Source organism: Rhinopithecus roxellana, chromosome 9 (genome assembly GCF_007565055.1).
Source record: "Rhinopithecus roxellana isolate Shanxi Qingling chromosome 9, ASM756505v1, whole genome shotgun sequence".
Lineage (NCBI taxonomy): Eukaryota > Metazoa > Chordata > Mammalia > Primates > Cercopithecidae > Rhinopithecus > Rhinopithecus roxellana.
The window spans coordinates 53,822,086-53,842,088 of record NC_044557.1 but is presented as its reverse complement, the minus strand read 5'-3'; the positions used below and the strand labels follow the sequence as shown (position 1 = coordinate 53,842,088).

The window sequence follows — 20,003 nt, the reverse complement described above, 5'->3', positions numbered from 1 at the left end:
ATATTTTTAGGGTAAGGTAAAGGAACCAAAGGGAGAAACTGAAAACAAGTAGGAGAAAGGGATAACTGATAAAGCAAAACCCTGGGTAAATGAGAGGAGATGGGTATAAGCACATGGATAAATTGATCCTGAACTGAATAGTAAAATCACATTAAACCAGAAATAAGAAGGCAAGGATAAGGCATGGGTACAGATTTTAAAAGACAAGAGGTTTGTCTTGTGATACGAACAGCAGCACTGTAAGGTCAGAAATTGTAAGGAAGTTCTTGCATCAATTTCTAGTAAGATACGATACCATTTTCTTGGAAGGAAAGCAGGAGATGATCAGATCTGAGGAGTTCAGCAAATATGTCAAATAGCTCTTCAGAGTTATTGAGAATAGATTTTCTTGAAAGCAGGAAAAGACACTGATCAATTGTATTCTGTAGTTCAACTGATATAAGAGTTTATGGATTGGCATTGGCTCCGTATTTTTGAAGATGGACAGATTTTACCCAGGTGTCTCAGTAGAGAAATTTGTTGTGGGATTGACTCATAGTTCTGAGTTTGTTAGGGCTTCTAGACAAGTGAGCTATGGAGCTGAGAGATCTCAGAGTAAAAGTACTTCTGAGAGCTACAGCTCAGTACTGAGAAGCTGACTGACAGCAAAGTTACTGAGCTATTGATCCTGATGTCCAGCCTGGATATGAAGGAGGATGGAAGGAGACTGACACCTGGGTAAAGTGGAAGGATCATGTGGCTGGAGTCCCGGGTGAGGCTAAAAAGTGGGGCAATGGAAGTGAACATACAAAGAAGTGGGAAGGCCAGGCAGCTCCAGTTAGAAAGCAGGAAAATAAGGGTGAAGAAGCTTCTGATGATGTGAAGATCAAAAGTGTGGCCAACTGAGAGGGTGGTATGTGTGGAGTAGAGGTGAAAGTCACAGAAGCTGAGACAGTTGAAGAATGGTGAGCCTAGAGTGAGTTTTCAGCATAGTTGAGAGTGATGGCAAGAGTTGAGATGGAGCAAAATCTCTCACATACGTGACAGTGTCCTTAATGAATATGGGCAACTGACATGGTCATACCTGCAGTAGGTAATAGAAAAAGAAGGTCTAGAGGGTGGATAGTTACACGAAATGATCCTGACCAAGGAGAGGTTTTGCAAAGTAGGAAGAGTAATACATTAAAATGGAAGGTAAAGTTTAGGGGGAAGTAGTAAGCCTAGTGGCCCATAGCTGTGGTGGATATGAGTGGGAGAGCCATTGGAGCAAACTAGCCTAGAATCTGTCATGGGAAGCTGTGGTCTAGGGTGACAGCAAAGTTTCATTTAAGGCAAGATGTAAAGGGAAGATTCTGTCAATACTCTGAAGATTTAGAAGAGTTTGTTTATACCATGACAGAGGTGAGAGGAGATGCCAGCAAGGTACAAGAAGCAGGGAGCATGGAGCAATAAGCAGACCAATTTGCTACTAAAAGCAAACCCTATTTGCATGATGCTCCTTTTTTCAATTATTTTCTGGGCTCTGATTATTAGACCTGCGTTGTTACCAAGCAACAGATAGAAATCGTGGGGTCTCAGTTTTCCTTCATCACTCTGCCACTACCATCTTTCATCCTGACAATCAGACAATAAGTTGGGCTAAGTTATAGTGTTTCCCAGTCGGGAAGAACTGGGCCTGATACAGGAAGGAGGTGGCTTTACGCAGAAGGAGCTGTAGAACCCTGCCACCATGCAACAGCTGGAACAAGACAGTACTTACAGGGCTGCCTTCTGAGGAGGCTGAACAAGAGGAGAGTGGAAAGTAAATTTGTATGAGGGAGAGTTTATTGATTTGAGAGCAGTCTCCAGGGAGAGAGTATCAAACATTCTGGCAAGGACTCAGGGAAACATTGCTATTATGCTTCTATGACGGCTCTTAGGAGTTTGTGGAAAAGTGGTGGCCCACACTAAGAGAAGTAAAAATGCCACAGCTGCCATGGCAGATGGTGGAACCAGGGATCAAACTGCTCAGGGAAATGGGTATGCTAGAGTGGCCATACCATGTAAGGCTGAAAACCCCCAGATGTCAAAATTCCAGTTGAGATGTGCCATTTATTAAAGAGACATGGAATTCTCTGGTGAGAAGGGCACCAGCATCACTGAGAAGCTGAGTGGTAAGTATCCTCTGTAGGTCATTGCTGATGATAAAACATGCTGTTATGGAATTGAGTTCACAGATAGGAAGGGGAATAATAGAATCCTGAAATAATAGAGGCCAGCTGCTGGTACTTAACCATCAGAATGGTATAATTATCCTGAGTGGCAAGATGGATGTGGCAGCAGAGCTCTTGACCCAGAGTGAGCTTAAAAGATGCTTAATAGAATAAGGCACCCTTATGGGGAAAGACAGCTAACCAAGAGTATACTCAATCTGTTCAGTGAACAGGTAACAAGAATGGAAGACACAAGGCTCAGAGAAGCAGCCTCAATAGACAGTCACAGTCTCTTTCTGAATTTCATGACCTGAGCCACTTTACCCATCCAGAACCCATTGACTGGTGGAGAGGCAGGACTGCCAGGAGGAAGGACCCTGCAATCCCATAGTAAGAATATATGGTAATAACCTCCCCACACCCCATCCTACTCTCAGTCTTTCCCTTAAGGGACCTATAGCCATTCACTTGGAAAATCATACACTAAGGAAAAGAGAATGCCCACATACTTGGAGGGCTGTGGGACATGATCATTATTAATACACATGAACCCAAAATAGTATGGCTCCTGGTTAAAGCAGAGGTATTCCGAAGCCAGAGAGTTAAGGGAGTCCTTGTCCAGGTCTGGCACACAGTGGGTCCACTGAATACACAGACCTACGTGGTAGTCATTTCCCTAGTTCCCAAATATATACTCAAAATGAACATACTTGGTAGTTCTTACAATACTCACATCAGCTCCTTGGCCTATAGGGTAAGAGCTATCAACGTGGGCAAGGCCAACAGGGAGCAGCCTCTGAAATTGTACAGCCATGGCAGTGAGCAAAAACAATATAGAGGAATGATAGATATTAGTGCTTTCTTTTTGGTTCCCTTTATATCTCCATTTAATTCATCATACTTGACCTACAGAAGCCTGACAGTTCCTAGAGAATAAACAGCTGACTACTGCAATCAACAAAGTAATAACCCCAATTAGAGCTACCGTACCAGATGTGAAATCTTTACAAGAGCAGAGCAACATGACCTTAGGCAACAGGTTTGGGGTGTTTGATATGATGACATGTGTTTCCCCAACCTTATCAGAAAGTAGAATCCAAAAGTGCTCATATTTAATTAGAACAAATACTAGAAAATATTTGCAATGTTGACCCAGAGCTAAGTTATATCTCCTTAACCTCTAGCATAATGTAGTCCCAAGAGACCTGAAGTGTCTGGACATGCTGCAGAACATCCCACTGTTCTACTACAGTGATGGTATTATGCTCGCCAGATTGGATGAGCAAGGATTTGGCAAACAGGTTGGAGGCATTGGTGAGATACGTATACTTCAGAGTGTGGAAGAAAATTCCTGCAAAATGTTGATGCTTCACTAAATCAGTGAAATTTAGGGATTCGATGATGCAGGGCATACTTTTGTGTGTCCTACTTAAGAAAGATCTGCCTACTTTGAAATCATGTTTTCTTCCACCAATATTTATTGTTTTACTTTCATATTTAAATTATGATTCATCTGGAATTTAGATGAATTCTAATTCATCTAAATGAATTAGGGGGATCAGTCTTCATTTCTTGTGTTATGTGAACACATTTTTTGTGTCATGTTAATAAACGGGATCATTAATTTGTGGGGTGGGGTGGGGGCACATGAGACTTTCCTTTGTTGCCTTGTAATCACCTTTGAAAAATCAAATTACCTTATGTGTCCACTTCTCTTAGGTCCCTCTATTCTGACTCATTTGCCTGTTTTCTATTCTGGTACCAAGCAGACACTAACTTAATTTTATAATAGATCTCAGTATTTCATAATTCAAATACTCCAGCTTTGTTCTCCAAAATTGCCTTGGCTATTCTAGGCATTTGCATTTCCATATAAATTTTAGAATCTGCTTATCCATTTCTACTCCAAAAAATCATTTGAGACATTACTGAAGTTATATTGAATCTATAGATCAATTTTGGAGGAAATGACATCTTAACAATCTGTGAACATGATCCATTATCCTTGCATTTATTTAGGACTTTTAAAACTTTCCATTGGCCGGGCGCAGTGGCTCACGCCTGTAATCCCAGCACTTTGGGAGGCCGAAGTGGGCGGATCACAAGGTCAGGAGATTGAGACCACGGTGAAACCCCGTCTCTACTAAAAATACAAAAAATTAGCCGGGCGAGGTGGCGGGCACCTGTAGTCCCAGCTACTCAGGAGGGTGAGGCAGGAGAATGGCGTGAACCCGGGAGGCGGAGCTTGCAGTGAACTGAGATCGCGCCACTGCACTCCAGCCTGGGGGACAGAGCGAGACTCCGTCTCAAAAAAAAAAAAACTTTCCATCAATAATGTTACGTAGTCAATAATATTTTGTATTACATATTTTGATCGATGTATTACCAAGTACTTGATTATTTTGGTGCCATTATAATCATACATGTAATTTTCTATTGATTTTCTGGAATAAAAGTATACAATTAAATTTTGTATGTAGATATTATATCCAGAACCTTATTAAGTTGATTTATTAATTAAAATAGTTTGCCAACAGTCTTTTTGATTTTCAATATAGGCAATCATGTAATTTGTGAATGACTGTTATTTCTTCCTTTCCAAACTTAATGTCTTTTGTTACTTTTTCTCCTTTATTGCATTGGCTAGAGCATCTAAAGCCATGTTGAAAATAAGTGGTAAGAGCAGGTACGTCCTTGTTTCATTACTGATGTCATGGCGAAATGTTCAATAATTTACCTTAAGTATAACGTAAGCTGTAGTTTTCTTGTAAATGTCCTTTATCAGATCATGGATGTTTTCTCTATTCCTACTTTGCAGAGAGGTTTTTAATCATAAATGGGTGTTGAATTTTATCAATTTCTTTGCAACTATCAAGATAATCATGATTTTTCTCCTATTTAAAAATTATTCTGATGAATTACATTTATTTTTTTCCCCAATGTTAACCCATCCTTTTGTTTCTGGATAAATCCCTCTTAGTTATGATTATTCTTTTTATAATACTACTTGATTCAATTTGCTAACACTGTGTTTAGGATTTTGCATCTATGATGATAACAGAGATTGGTAAACCAGTTTTTTTTTTTTATTTTTTATTTTTATTTTTTTTGGTGACAGGATCTTGCTCATACTGCCCAGGCTGGAGTGCGGTGGCACATGGTCATGGCTCACTGCAGCATTGAACTCCTGGGCTCAAGTGATCCTTCTGCCTCAGCCTCCTGAGTAGCTGGGAATACAGGAGCATGCCACCATGCCCTGCTAATTTTAAATTTGTTTATAAAGACAGGGTCTTGCCAAGTTGCCCCCTGGCCTCAAGTGATCCTCCCATCTTGGCCTCCCAGACTGCTGGGATTAAAGGCGTGAGCCACGGTGCTGAGCCTAAACGAGCCTTTTGAAAGTGACTTTCCCCCCCTATTACAGAATGCTTTTGAAAGCCAAAATGTATGTGATCAGGAGTGTGCTCTCAGATGTTTATTTGGTAGTGCGCAGGATGTAGCCTACATTATGGGGGACGTGGGTGGTGATGGGTTAGGAAGCTACTGGAATTAGGAGGAGAGCTTGAACCAGCTTGAGACAAGTGGAAATGGAAAGGAAAGGTATTAAATACAGGAGACTGCCCAGTAGTTAGCATGTGATGAGATGAAACGGTGGCATTATGAAATAAAGATGTTAGGACAAGTTGATTTGAACTTAGAAAAGAGTAAAAATAATGAGTTTACTTTCAGGTGAAATCCTTATCTTCATTATTATCACCATCCCTAGAATCCAAAAGAACACCTGCAATTTAAGAAATTGCAAATGCACGAAACTACATAACTGGTCAGTATTTTAATGCATTTAATTAGAAACGTTCCTTATGTTGCTTTGGAGTTAGTTTTTAAAATTCTTTTCGTTCATAATCAGGAAAGGTAGTAACCTTATACTCAGCAACACCTTAGAAACTACCCTTTTAACGCAGCACATTTCAATACCGATTTGCTGTTCCTTTATCAACCACCAGGTGGCGGCCAAGCGCCCAAGTCGCACTCCCGCCTCATCCAAGGGAGCCTGCGTGGCTCCCGGGAGCGCGCACGTCCCGGAGCACGTGCCGACCGCAGGCGCAGTATCCGCGCTCGTCTACCAGCCCCGGTTACGCGGTTGCACGTCGGCCTGAGCCCTGAGGAGCCGGACCCATGTGGAAACTGCTGCCCGTCGCGGGTCCGGCAGGAGGTAAGGTCGGAAGGGAAGCCTCGGGGCCCATTTTCCCGGTAGCGACTGCCTCGGGGGAGGTCCTGCGGGTGATGATTCCTGCGTCGCGTCCGTTCCCGCTCGGGGACGCTGCGGAAGCGGTTGCAGAAGCGGCCGCAGAAGCGGCGAGTTCGTTGTATGGCAAGCGCGTATTCCCGGCGGCGAGGCGGCTGTGAGCCGGAATACAGCGCGGGCGGTGGGGTGATTGCTGCGCCCCCTGGTGGCCGTCCTCCGCGGCCCTCCCCCGACACCCTCTCCCTCCCAGCCTCAACGCGGCGAGGTTGCAGCGCCCGGGGCTGGATGGCCTGCAGGTGAGCGGCAGCCGGCGCCTAGTGGGAACCCCCGGCAGGAAGTTAGCATTGGCGGACCACACGGGAGCCACACATGACTTTTGTGAAGAACTACCGGACAGTTTGGGGAAATGTCTACCACGAGAAGGCTTACTTTCAGTTTTGTTTCAGACTCCTTTTCCACAATGTCATCAGAACAACGGGAAAAGTCGATTTTTTCCCCCTTCATTTCCAGCGGTGTGAAATGTAATCACATGTTAATGTGATCACATGTTAATGTGGTGGGTGTGAAGGGTCTTGTCCTCGGGAAGTTTACGTGATGATTAGCAAAGATCTATGTAGAAACTAAATGGACTGGCAGGGTAAGAGAGTGTGGAGACGGCCAAACTAAATAAATATTATACTCTGAAGACTCACAGGTCAAGGCGTCCCTGGAGACCTGGCTCTCCTGGACTCCTTACTCTTTATCTGCCCTAATCGCTCTGCCACTTGGGTAACGAAATCACGCTCCCAGATGGAACTCCGCATGTCTCCAATATATATACTGTTACTCCAACAACTTATGATTTACAGCAATTTTAAAAGCAACTGATAACCCTTTCCCACTGATGGGGGATGCTCTCTTTAAGATAAAAACAAAATTGCGAAAAATGTACACGTGCATCTTAGTCTGGACTTTGTTGCGTTGGTCTGTGGTGTTCACTCCAGGTCCAATACCATACTTTTAGTTTTATGACATATTTTGCCATCTGGTAGGGCAAGCTCTTATAATATTATTAACATTTTTCTTTACTATCTTTGTTTTGTTTTGTTGTTTTGTTTTTTTGAGACGGAGCCTCACTCTGTCACCGAGGCTGGAGTGCAATGGCACTGTGTCGGCTCATTGCAACCTCCATCTCCTGGGTTCAAGCAATTGTCCTCCTTCAGCCTCCCAAGTAGCTGGGATTACAGGCTTGAGTACCTTTTTTATGGTTTCCAGATATTTTTGTTTATCAAGTTCCAAACATAATATTGTGATTGTTGCTAGGTAATACATTAAGTTTTTAAGTTAATTTGAGGGAACATTGACTTCTTTCAGCGTTGCTTTCCCTTTAGAAAAATGATGTAGCCTTCTATCTAGATAACCTTTTTATTTCTCTTTTTTATTGTGTTTTAAATTTTGTTGTTGTTACTTCTGAAACACCATAGTTAGATAACCTTTGGTATCCTTCAGTGAGGCTTTACTGAAAACACAAGTTTGACATATATAAAGTTGAGTAACATTTGAATAACAAAATAAAGATGTTTTATTTAATATTTGTCATACCCATATCATATATACTTACATGTATGTGTGTGTTCGTGTACATGTGTATGTGTCTATCAACTTATCTTTTTTTAAAAAATATTTGTCTCAGGAGAGCCATACAGACTTTTGACTGGCGTTGAGTACGTTGTTGGAAGGAAAAACTGTGCCATTCTAATTGAAAATGATCAGTCAATCAGCCGAAATCATGCTGTGTTAACTGCTAACTTTTCTGTAACCAACCTGGTATGTTACTAATTTTGTTTCACTAGTTTCTAGTAAGGGGGTTGAAATCACAAAATATTCTCTTGGTGTGTATGTGAGAGAGAGATCACAGGACTTGTCATTTTATAGAGCTGTGTAGACTTTTTTAACAAAATTAATTACTTATATTTTGGCAGTGGTACCAGTGGTATTTGTTTAAGATTTGAAGTTTCTATTTCAGTAATTTACTCTTTGTTTTAGTTAGTTAGAAACTCAGAGGAAGTAAGACATATTTATTTTTATTTGCTTACTAAATATTAATTGTTTACTATTAGTTTGGTGCAAAAGTAATTGCTGTTTTTGCCGTTAGCAGTAATGTGTTTTTATGTGTCAGTAACTGTGCCAACCCTGAGAATAGAACAATGAACAGTTCTTCAATGGCTCTGGCTCTTAAAGAGGTTATGTAGCTGTGTGGACACGGGCATTTCTCATATAACACAAGTTTTTGCAATGGGAATTCATTTGTTTTATTAGGGAAATGCTTACTTAGGCCCACAGCTCGTTTAAATGGCTTTGAGTTTGTTTTGATCACAACCATGGGTGATAAAAGTGCTAAAATAAATACATAAATATCTGTACTCATGATAACGATGGTGGAATAAGAGAGATAAGCCATTATTTTAATCAAAGATTGCATATATGCGATCTGAATTTGTTAGTTTTATTTAGGTTTTGTTTCTATTCTTTTAGGTATAGAAAAACATTATTGAAATTTCTGCAGAAAAAGTAAAATTGTTACTGTAAATCAGAAACACTAGCCTATAACCTCATATTCTCATGGGACTAATTTTTGCAATGTGGTTTTGATACTGTAAAACAAACAAAAAAAGATCTAAGAATGAAGTTGTCATGTTTTAAATGAAACAGACTGCACCAAAGCAAAAAATTCTCAAATGTGTGTGAGGGGTCAGGAAAATCCCCACTGACGTACGCAAGTAAAAAAATGTGTGTTCTGGGAGGGGTAATCCTGGGTTAAGAAACTTCCTTAAGGGGAAATATGAATTGTTAGTTGAGGGATCTTCCTCTCAAGGCAACGAAAGCAGTACTTTTCTGCTGTGTTGGGAGGTTTGCCACCTGCCTATTGTTTTTTCTTTTGAAACCTTTTTCTCTGAGAAGTGAATGTACTGAGTGGTAAAAGACTTTATTTGCTAACTTTTCAGAGTCAAACAGATGAAATCCCTGTATTGACATTAAAAGATAATTCTAAGTATGGTACCTTTGTTAATGAGGAAAAAATGCAGAATGGCTCTTCCCGAACTTTGAAGTCGGGGGATAGTATTACTTTTGGAGTGTTTGAAAGTAAATTCAGGTAAGACATTTTTAAATTGATATTAAAATGGACAGCTTTATTTCAGCCAAATCCTAAAGGAAAATTATATTTCTGATTAATGAATTTAAAACAGTGTAATTTAGTTCCTACTTAGCACAGTATTGGACTCTGTGCCAGGGGTGGTTAGTGCCTTTTGTACGTCATGGTGATGGGAGTTTGAGTGGGCCCTGAGGAACTTCATGGGAAATTACATTTCTTCGATTCCTCATTGGTGAAAGTATGATGTTAACTTTTGGTCATTGTTTTTTCTTCATTTGGACTCAGGACTTAGGAATTGATAATTTTCTAGGTTACAAAGCTTAATAATGATGAGGAATTGATAATTTCATAGGTTACAAAGGGTAACAATAAATAAAAGTTACGATAACAGTATATGATGTGAGCTTAAAGTTTTAAAGTACTAAAAGTTGCCATCTTTGCAACTATGATACTATAACTTTATTTAACTTATTCTCATTTACAGAGTAGAGTATGAGCCTTTGGTTGCATGCTCTTCTTGTTTAGATGTCTCTGGGAAAACTGCTTTAAATCAAGCTGTATTGCAACTTGGAGGATTTACTGTAAACAATTGGACAGAAGAATGCACTCACCTTGTCATGGTATCAGTGAAAGTTACCATTAAAGTAGGTTGAATGTCTTGTTCTTATGTTAAAATAAGTTCTTTGAATTTAAGCTTACCCACTATACACAGATTTTTTTTTTTTAATTACTTTATCAGAACTGTTAGTTGTAGATGTATATATACCCACTCCATCCCTTTGTGTACCGTTTAGGCTTCAGTGGCTTTTCAGATAACCTGTTTATTATCTGAGACAAGCCAAAGCAACTAAAATTATATTTCACATTTTGTTTAGCATTTTAAAAAGTGATTCTGTTGTCCTTCCACCAAGAAGGTTATGACAGTGCATAGTTTGTGTTTTCAGTCTTAAAGCAACGCAACTAGAGATTAACTGCCAGTCTTCAAAGTTAGCATCTTATGTCTCTTCTATCAAGTTGTCTTCCTCCAGTCTCCAGGTGATTCATCTCCTTTTTAACAGGTTGACTATAGGTTTGTGGGATTCTTTTAGATTCATATCTATAGTAAAAACCCACAAATACTTAGATTCCTTTATTAAAAATCCTTTAGTATTTAATATAATTAAACTAGAATTATATTTTATAGCTAAAGAGTTATCATGGAGAAAGGCTTGCTGCTCAGCTGGAGCTCAACTTGTGCTTTGGTGGGGTTGTCTGTAATCAAGGGTTTTTTTATTTTTGCAAGTTTATGAAATTGATTTTATAAATTCAGCAGTGTGATTAGCCTCCAGAGTACTAGTATATGCATATCAACTCACAAATAGTAGATTTACAAATCAAAGTGTCCATTTATGGTTTTCAGAAGGGAGGCACCTTTACCAGAATATTTGAGTGTGGGCCCTAGCACAGTCCTCTTTAAGATATTAAGAAATAGAGTAGGTAATCATACACTTGCTTGGTTGGTGTGAAATAAGGTCAAAGGTAGTTAGATTGTCTTGAGAGATATTTTACTACGTCTGTGACAGACCTGGCACTTCCAGTGAGTGGTATGCTGATGACCACCTTGTGAATTGCTTTATTACACATACCAACATGGTTTACAGATTAATTTGTTAAAAAAAAAATTCCTGATCATTCATATGCCGAAATAGAAAACCTTGTTGTTCTATTTTTTTTTTGGTAAATTTTCTGAAAGTACGGTTAGCTTTTATTTTTTAAGTCATTGAATGTTAGAGCCAAAAAGGAAGTCAAAGACCATTTTTTCTTACTATTAGCTACTTAAAAAAAACAACAGGCCGGGCGCGGTGGCTCAAGCCTGTAATCCCAGCACTTTGGGAGGCCGAGATAGGCGGATCACGAGGTCAGGAGATCGAGACCATCCTGGCTAACACGGTGAAATCCCGTCTCTACTAAAAAAATACAAAAAACTAGCCGGGCGTGGTGGCGGGCGCCTGTAGTCCCAGCTACTCGGGAGGCTGAGGCAGGAGAATGGCCTAAATCTGGGAGGCGGAGCTTGCAGTGAGCTGAGATCCGGCCACTGCACTCCAGCCCGGGCGACAGAGCGAGACTCTGTCTCAAAACAAAAACAAAACAAAAAACAAACAAACAAAAACAACAAGAAGAACAACAACAAAAAAACCTTTAAGTTCAACTTTTATTTTCTGAAGTGTAAACTGAGGCATGGATCAATTAATTTCCCAAGTCACGTGTATTAGAGATTACTCAGTACAGTGTTGATTTGCACATTACTGGTTCATGCTAGTTTATTTCTTTTACTTTGGAAGGTGGTATCTTTCAGGTTCCATACTTGAGAGACACTCTAAATCTGCTTGTCCCTATTTAGACAATAAAATACCCTGTGTTATTAAAAGCATATTCATGGCTGGGTGTTCTGGCTTGCATCTGTAATCCCAGCGCTTTGGGAGGCCGAGGTGGGAGGATTGCTTGAGCCCAGGAATTTGAGACCAGCCTGGGCAACATAGTAAGACTCCATCTCTACAAAAAATTTTTTAAATTAGCTAGGTATGGTGGCATGTGCCTGTAGTCCCAGCTGCTCAGGAGGCTGAAGCAGGAGGATTGCTTGAGCCCAGGAGGTTGAGGCTGCAGTGAACCAGGATCGCGCCACTGCACTCCAGCCTGGACAACAGAGCGAGACCCTGTCTCAAAAATAAAAAAGCATATTTATATTATTCTGAATCTTATTTTCATTACCCACTGTAGTATTTTCTAATGTTTGTCATATTTTTTGGATGTATCATATTTGAGACTTACAGCTTAATTCACATGTGAGTTTAAGTTTCTTTTTTTCCACTTTATATGTACTTATTTTGTGCTTTTACCAAAAGTGATTTATTTATTTACTTTCTCAAAAAGGCTTTACTGCCTAAGTTACAATTTTTTTGAAAGACAATTAGTCTAAAAATATCTCATGTTCATCTCCTAATATTGTCTTCCCTGCAGCAGATGTTACATTTTCTCAATTCTAAAATAATTTTTAACACTTTAATGTCTTTGAAAGTGGAATGCATTTTAAAATTGACTTTTATTTTATATTGTTGCACCCCTTCCAAAAAAGCAGTTTTAAAAATTAGTATTATAAATGGTGACTTCTTATAATTGAGTGATTATATTGCGATTTATGTTCTAAAATGATGCAGTGACCAAAGACTGACTTCTATTTTGTAGATTGTGGCTTCTTTATAAATTTAGAGAGATGAAAGGGAAAACATTATTTTTTATGAATGTAAACAGTCTCTCTGTAGTTTATAATTTAAAACTTTTCTTTAAAAAATTGCTAGCATATGAATATATATATTCACATGTTTTCTTCATTTTAGACTATATGTGCACTCATTTGTGGACGTCCAATTGTAAAGCCAGAATATTTTACTGAATTCCTGAAAGCAGTTCAGTCCAAGAAGCAGCCTCCACAAATTGAAAGGTATATTATGTGTTTTAAATATAACAAGATGTCACTTATAATATATGATAGCATTGATTTTTATTTAGGTTGATTACCTCTTTAATGCTTGTTTCAGAATGTAATAGTTGCTGTTATAGTTCAGTATTATTCATGGAAGGTTTTTTGTTAGTATGTAAAGAAAGAGTTTCCCAGATTTCTTTGTTGGTTATTCTGTACCTCTGAAACAAAAGTTAAATATATGCTACTATTTAAAGAAAAAAATGGAAAGACAGTAAATGGCACTGAGGTATGGTCAGAAGAGCACATCTCTCAGGTCCGGGCATCACACAACAGTTAGCTCTGGAATTGTGTGGTACAGCAGCCCTCTTTGGGAGCCACATAGTCCAGAGTATTAACAGCACCATAGCTTTGGGAATGTAGCTTAGTTTTTCTGAGCTCCAGTTACTCATTTCAAAATTGAGACTAATACCTACCTAGCCGAGTTAAAAAGTCAGGAAACAACAGATGCTGGTGAGGCTGTGGAGAAAGAAGAACGCTTTTACACTGCTGGTGGGAGTGTAAGTTAGTTCAACCATTGTGGAAGACAGTGTGGTGATTCCTTAAGGATCTAGAACCAGAAATACCAATTGACCCAGCAATCCCTTTACTGGGTATGTACCCAAAGTATTAAAAATCATTCTGCTATAAAGACAAATGCACACATATGTTTATTGCAGCACTGTTTACGATAGCAAAGACTTGGAACCAACCCAAATACCCATCAATGATAGACTGGGTATATGTCCATACCCATGCACATAAACACCAGGGAATACTATGCAGCCATAAAAAAGAATGAGTTCATGTCATTTGCAGGGACGTGGACGAAGCTGGAAACCATCATTCTCAGCAAACTAACACAGGGACAGAAAACCAAACACCATATGTTCTCACTCATAAGTGGGAGTTGAACAGTGAGAACACATGGCCACAGGGAGGGAAACATCACACACCAGGGCCTGTCGGGGTGGGAGACAAGGGGAGGGAGAGCATTAGGACAAATACCTAATGCATGCGGGACTTAAAACCTAGATGACAGGTTGATGGGTGCAGCAAACCACCATGGCATATGTATACCTGTGTAACAAATCTGCACGTTCTGCACATGTATCCCAGAACTTAAAAAAAAAAAAAAATTAAAATGTTATGCCAGTTAGAAATTTTACTACTAATTTTAATCTGTTTTGAGCTGTTATAAGCTATTTTGCTTAATGTTAGTTTTTTAGGGACTATTTATACCTGATAACAGCTGTTAAAAGTAACCAAAAATCAAGTTTTTCTCTTTGTTTATAAGTTTTATCTGGGAAGTTTTTTGGTATTTTATACTCCAGTTGGCAGATAATGCGATATATTTGGACTCTGGAAAAAGATACTCAGATTTTAAAATAGAGGATTCTTAACATTTTTTGAGTCCAAGACCCCTGAATATGTGCCAGGTCTGACCCACAGTCCCTGAACCAGCGACAGATGAACAAATGCACTCAAACACACGTATCCAGTGAAGGAGCGAGCTAGGGGGCTGAGCCACCCACAGACACTGAGGAGGGTCTGTAGAGTTAGCAGCCACAGCCCAAGTAGCTGGTGCTGTGGTCGTTTATTCAGTATAGATTTAATGACAAAGGCTTTGAGTCTACACACTTGTGGATAATTAACATGGTTCCCGTCCGGAGAGAGCAGCCCTACGCATGACAAAAGGCTAGGTTCTGAGCTAAGTAACTTACCTAGATCAGTTTCTTCACATCCCTTGTTATCTAACCTAAGGTTTCAGGCATTGTGTAAGAGAATTTGGCTGCCTTCAAATGTAAAACCTTCTGGCCTTCCAAGGTTTGCATCCCTCTACATTTTTTCCCATCACCCTGACTGAACTCCTGCAAATAAGAAAGCAGGCCAGGCCTGGTGGCTCACGCCTATAATCCTAGCACTTTGGGAGGCCAAGATAGGCGGATCACTTGGGGTCAGGAGTTCGAGATCAGCATGACCAACATGGAGATACCCTGTCTCTACTAAAAATACAAAATTAGCCTGGTGTGGTGGGCAGGTTCCTGTAATCCCAGCTACTTGGAAGACTGAGGCATAAGAATCCCTTGAATCCAGGAAGTGGAGGTTGCAGCGAGCCAAGACCCACCACTGCACTCCAGCCTGAGCAACAGAGTGAAGCTCTGTCTCAAAAAAAAAAAAAAAGAAGATGAAAGCACTGGTCTTTCCTCAAGAAACTTCACCGACATAACTACAAACTTGCATAGTATTTTAACAGAATCACATTTTTCCCTGAAGCCTGTTGATAAGTCTCCCTGAGGAAGTACATAAAATCTTGTAAATAATGACTCTGGCTACAGATAATGAACTATTCTTAATTCTAGATTATACTTGAGGGTGGAGGAGTCTGATAAGTTTTCACTACTAGTGATATATTTTGTAGTCTTGGAGTTTTTATTTTTTTATTTTTTTTATTTTTATTTTTTTATTATACTTTAAGTTCTAGGGTACATGTGCATAACGTGCAGGTTTGTTACATATGTATACTTATGCCATGTTGGTGTGCTGCACCCATCAACTCGTCAGCACCCATCAATTCATCATTTATATCATGTATAACTCCCCAATGCAATCCCTCCCTCCTCCCCCCTCCCCGCTCCCCATGATAGACCCCAGTGTGTGATGTTCCCCTTCCCGAGTCCAAGTGATCTCATTGTTCAGTTCCCACCTATGAGTGAGAACATGCGGTGTTTGGTTTTCTCTTCTTGTGATAGTTTGCTAAGAATGATGGTTTCCAGCTCCATCCATGTCCCTACAAAGGACGCAAACTCATCCTTTTTTATGGCTGCATAGTATTCCATGGTGTATATGTGCCACATTTTCTTAATCCAGTCTGTCACAGATGGACATTTGGGTTGATTCCAAGTCTTTGCTATTGTGAATAGTGCCGCAATAAACATACGTGTACATGTGTCTTTGTAGTAGACTAATTTATAATCCTTTGGGTATATACCCAGTAGTGGGATGGCTGGGTCATATGGTACATCTAGTTCTAGATCCTTGAGGAATTGCCATACTGTTTTCCATAATGGTTGAACTAGTTTACAATCCCACCAACAGTGTAAAAGTGTTCCTATTTCTCCACATCCTCTCCAACACCTGTTGTTTCCTGACTTCTTAATGATTGCCATTCTAACTGGTGTGAGATGGTATCTCATTGTGGTTTTGATTTGCATTTCTCTGATGGCCAGTGATGATGAGCATTTTTTCATGTGTCTGTTGGCTGTATGAATATCTTCTTTTGAGAAATGTCTGTTCATATCCTTTCCCCACTTTTTGATGGGGTTGTTTGTTTTTTTCTTGTATATTTGTTTGAGTTCTTTGTAGATTCTGGATATTAGCCCTTTGTCAGATGAGTAGGTTGCAAAAATTTTCTCCCATTCTGTAGGTTGCCTGTTCACTCTGATGGTAGTTTCTTTTGCTGTGCAAAAGCTCTTTAGTTTAATTAGATCCCATTTGTCAATTATGGCTTTTGCTGCCGTTGCTTTTGGTGTTTTAGACATGAAGTCCTTGCCCATGCCTATGTCCTGAATGGTACTACCTAGATTTTCTTCTAGGGTTTTTATGGTATTAGGTCTAACATTTAAGTCTCTATTCCATCTTGAATTAATCTTCGTATAAGGGGTAAGGAAAGGATCCAGTTTCAGCTTTCTACTTATGGCTAGCCAATTTTCCCAGCACCATTTATTAAATAGGGAATCCTTTCCCCATTTCTTGTTTCTCTCAGGTTTGTCAAAGATCAGATGGCTGTAGATGTGCGGTATTATTTCTGAGGACTCTGTTCTGTTCCATTGGTCTATATCTCTGTTTTGGTACCAGTACCATGCTGTTTTGGTTACTGTAGCCTTGTAGTATAGTTTGAAGTCAGGTAGCGTGACGCCTCCAGCTTTGTCCTTTTGACTTAGGATTGTCTTGGCAATGCGGGCTCTTTTTTGGTTCCATATGAACTTTAAAGCAGTTTTTTCCAATTCTGTGAAGAAAGTCATTGGTAGCTTGATGGGGATGGCATTGAATCTATAAATAACCTTGGGGAGTATGGCCATTTTCACGATATTGATTCTTCCTATCCATGAGCATGGTATGTTCTTCCATTTGTTTGTGTCCTCTTTGATTTCACTGAGCAGTGGTTTGTAGTTCTCCTTGAAGAGGTCCTTTACATCCCTTGTAAGCTGGATTCCTAGGTATTTTATTCTCTTTGAAGCAATTGTGAATGGAAGTTCATTCCTGATTTGGCTCTCTGCTTGTCTGTTGCTGGTGTATAAGAATGCTTGTGATTTTTGCACATTAATTTTGTATCCTGAGACTTTGCTGAAGTTGCTTATCAGCTTAAGGAGATTTTGGGCTGAGACGATGGGGTTTTCTAAATATACAATCATGTCATCTGCAAACAGGGACAATTTGACTTCTTCTTTTCCTAACTGGATACCCTTGATTTCTTTCTCTTGCCTGATTGCCCTAGCCAGAACTTCCAACACTATGTTGAATAGGAGTGGTGAGAGAGGGCATCCCTGTCTTGTGCCAGTTTTCAAAGGGAATTTTTCCAGTTTTTGCCCATTCAGTATGATATTAGCTGTGGGTTTGTCATAAATAGCTCTTATTATTTTGAGGTACGTTCCATCAATACCGAATTTATTGAGCGTTTTTAGCATGAAGGGCTGTTGAATTTTGTCAAAAGCCTTTTCTGCATCTATTGAGACAATCATGTGGTTCTTGTCTTTGGTTCTGTTTATATGCTGGATTACGTTTATTGATTTGCGAATGTTGAACCAGCCTTGCATCCCAGGGATGAAGCCCACTTGATCATGGTGGATAAGCTTTTTGATGTGCTGCTGAATCCGGTTTGCCAGTATTTTATTGAGGATTTTTGCATCAATGTTCATCAGGGATATTGGTCTAAAATTCTCTTTTTTTGTTGTGTCTCTGCCAGGCTTTGGTATCAGGATGATGTTGGCCTCATAAAATGAGTTAGGGAGGATTCCCTCTTTTTCTATTGATTGGAATAGTTTCAGAAGGAATGGTACCAGCTCCTCCTTGTACCTCTGGTAGAATTCAGCTGTGAATCCATCTGGTCCTGGACTTTTTTTGGTGGGTAGGCTATTAATTGTTGCCTCAATTTCATAGCCTGCTATTGGTCTATTCAGGGATTCAACTTCTTCCTGGTTTAGCCTTGGGAGAGTGTAAGTGTCCAGGAAATTATCCATTTCTTCTAGATTTTCTAGTTGATTTGCGTAGAGGCGTTTATAGTATTCTCTGATGGTAGTTTGTATTTCTGTGGGGTCAGTGGTGATATCCCCTTTATCATTTTTTATTGCATCTATTTGATTCCTCTCTCTTTTTTTCTTTATTAGCCTTGCTAGCGGTCTGTCAATTTTGTTGATCTTTTCAAAAAACCAACTCCTGGATTCATTGATTTTTTGGAGGGTTTTTTGTGTCTCTATCTCCTTCAGTTCTGCTCTGATCTTAGTTATTTCTTGCCTTCTGCTAGCTTTTGAATGTGATTGCTCTTGCCTCTCTAGTTCTTTTAATTGTGATGTTAGAGTGTCAATTTTAGATCTTTCCTGCTTTCTCTTGTGGGCATTTAGTGCTATAAATTTCCCTCTACACACTGCTTTAAATGTGTCCCAGAGATTCTGGTATGTTGTATCTTTGTTCTCATTGGTTTCAAAGAACATCTTTATTTCCGCTTTCATTTCGTTATGTACCCAGTAGTCATTCAGGAGCAGGTTGTTCAGTTTCCATGTAGTTGAGCGGTTTTGATTGAGTTTCTTAGTCCTGAGTTCTAGTTTGATTGCACTGTGGTCTGAGAGACAGTTTGTTATAATTTCTGTTCTTTTACATTTGCTGAGGAGTACTTTACTTCCAATTATGTGGTCAATTTTGGAATAAGTGCGATGTGGTGCTGAGAAGAATGTATATTCTGTTGATTTGGGGTGGAGAGTTCTATAGATGTCTATTAGGTCCGCTTGGTGCAGAGATGAGTTCAATTCCTGGATATCCTTGTTAACTTTCTGTCTCGTTGATCTGTCTAATGTTGACAGCGGAGTGTTGAAGTCCCCCATTATTATTGTATGGGAGTCTAAGTCTCTTTGTAAGTCTCTAAGGACTTGCTTTATGAATCTGGGTGCTCCTGTATTGGGTGCATATATATTTAGGAGAGTTAGCTCTTCCTGTTGAATTGATCCCTTTACCATTATGTAATGGCCTTCTTTGTCTCTTTTGATCTTTGATGGTTTAAAGTCTGTTTTATCAGAGACTAGGATTGCAACCCCTGCTTTTTTTTGTTCTCCATTTGCTTGGTAGATCTTCCTCCATCCCTTTATTTTGAGCCTATGTATGTCTCTGCATGTGAGATGGGTCTCCTGAATACAGCAGACTGATGGGTCTTGACTCTTTATCCAGTTTGCCAGTCTGTGTCTTTTAATTGGAGCATTTAGTCCATTAACATTTAAGGTTAATATTGTTATGTGTGAACTTGATCCTGCCATTATGATATTAACTGGTTATTTTGCTCGTTAGTTGATGCAGTTTCTTCCTAGCCTCGATGGTCTTTACATTTTGCCAAGTTTTTGCGATGGCTGGTACCGGTTGTTCCTTTCCATGTTTAGGGCTTCCTTCAGGGTCTCTTGTAAGGCAGGCCTGGTGGTGACAAAATCTCTAAGCATTTGCTTATCTGTAAAGGATTTTATTTCTCCTTCACTTATGAAACTTAGTTTGGCTGGATATGAAATTCTGGGTTTAAAATTCTTTTCTTTAAGAACGTTGAATATTGGCCCCCACTCTCTTCTGGCTTGTAGAGTTTCTGCCGAGAGATCTGCTGTTAGTCTGATGGGCTTCCCTTTGTGGGTGACCCGACCTTTCTCTCTGGCTGCCCTTAAGATTTTTTCCTTCATTTCAACTTTGGTGAATCTGGCAATTATGTGT

At 39.6% G+C, this 20,003-nt stretch overlaps 1 protein-coding gene across 3 annotated transcripts in view; it reads left to right on the top strand.

Annotated features, from left to right (window-relative positions):
* The first annotated feature begins 6,177 nt into the window (after positions 1–6,177).
* The window catches only part of NBN (nibrin), a 58,530-nt gene continuing 44,704 nt past the window's right edge, over positions 6,178–20,003 (top strand). The window contains exons 1-5 of one of the 3 annotated variants that reach the window (XM_010353855.2): positions 6,178–6,381; positions 8,087–8,220; positions 9,399–9,547; positions 10,032–10,191; positions 12,922–13,025. In XM_010353855.2, coding sequence (XP_010352157.1) covers positions 6,345–6,381; positions 8,087–8,220; positions 9,399–9,547; positions 10,032–10,191; positions 12,922–13,025 — 584 coding nt within the window. In that variant the 5' untranslated portion in view covers positions 6,178–6,344. Of the gene's footprint in view, positions 6,382–6,459; positions 6,711–8,086; positions 8,221–9,398; positions 9,548–10,031; positions 10,192–12,921; positions 13,026–20,003 lie in introns of those variants that run through there. The other 2 variants (XM_010353854.2, XM_030937534.1) reach the window with 2 other exon arrangements.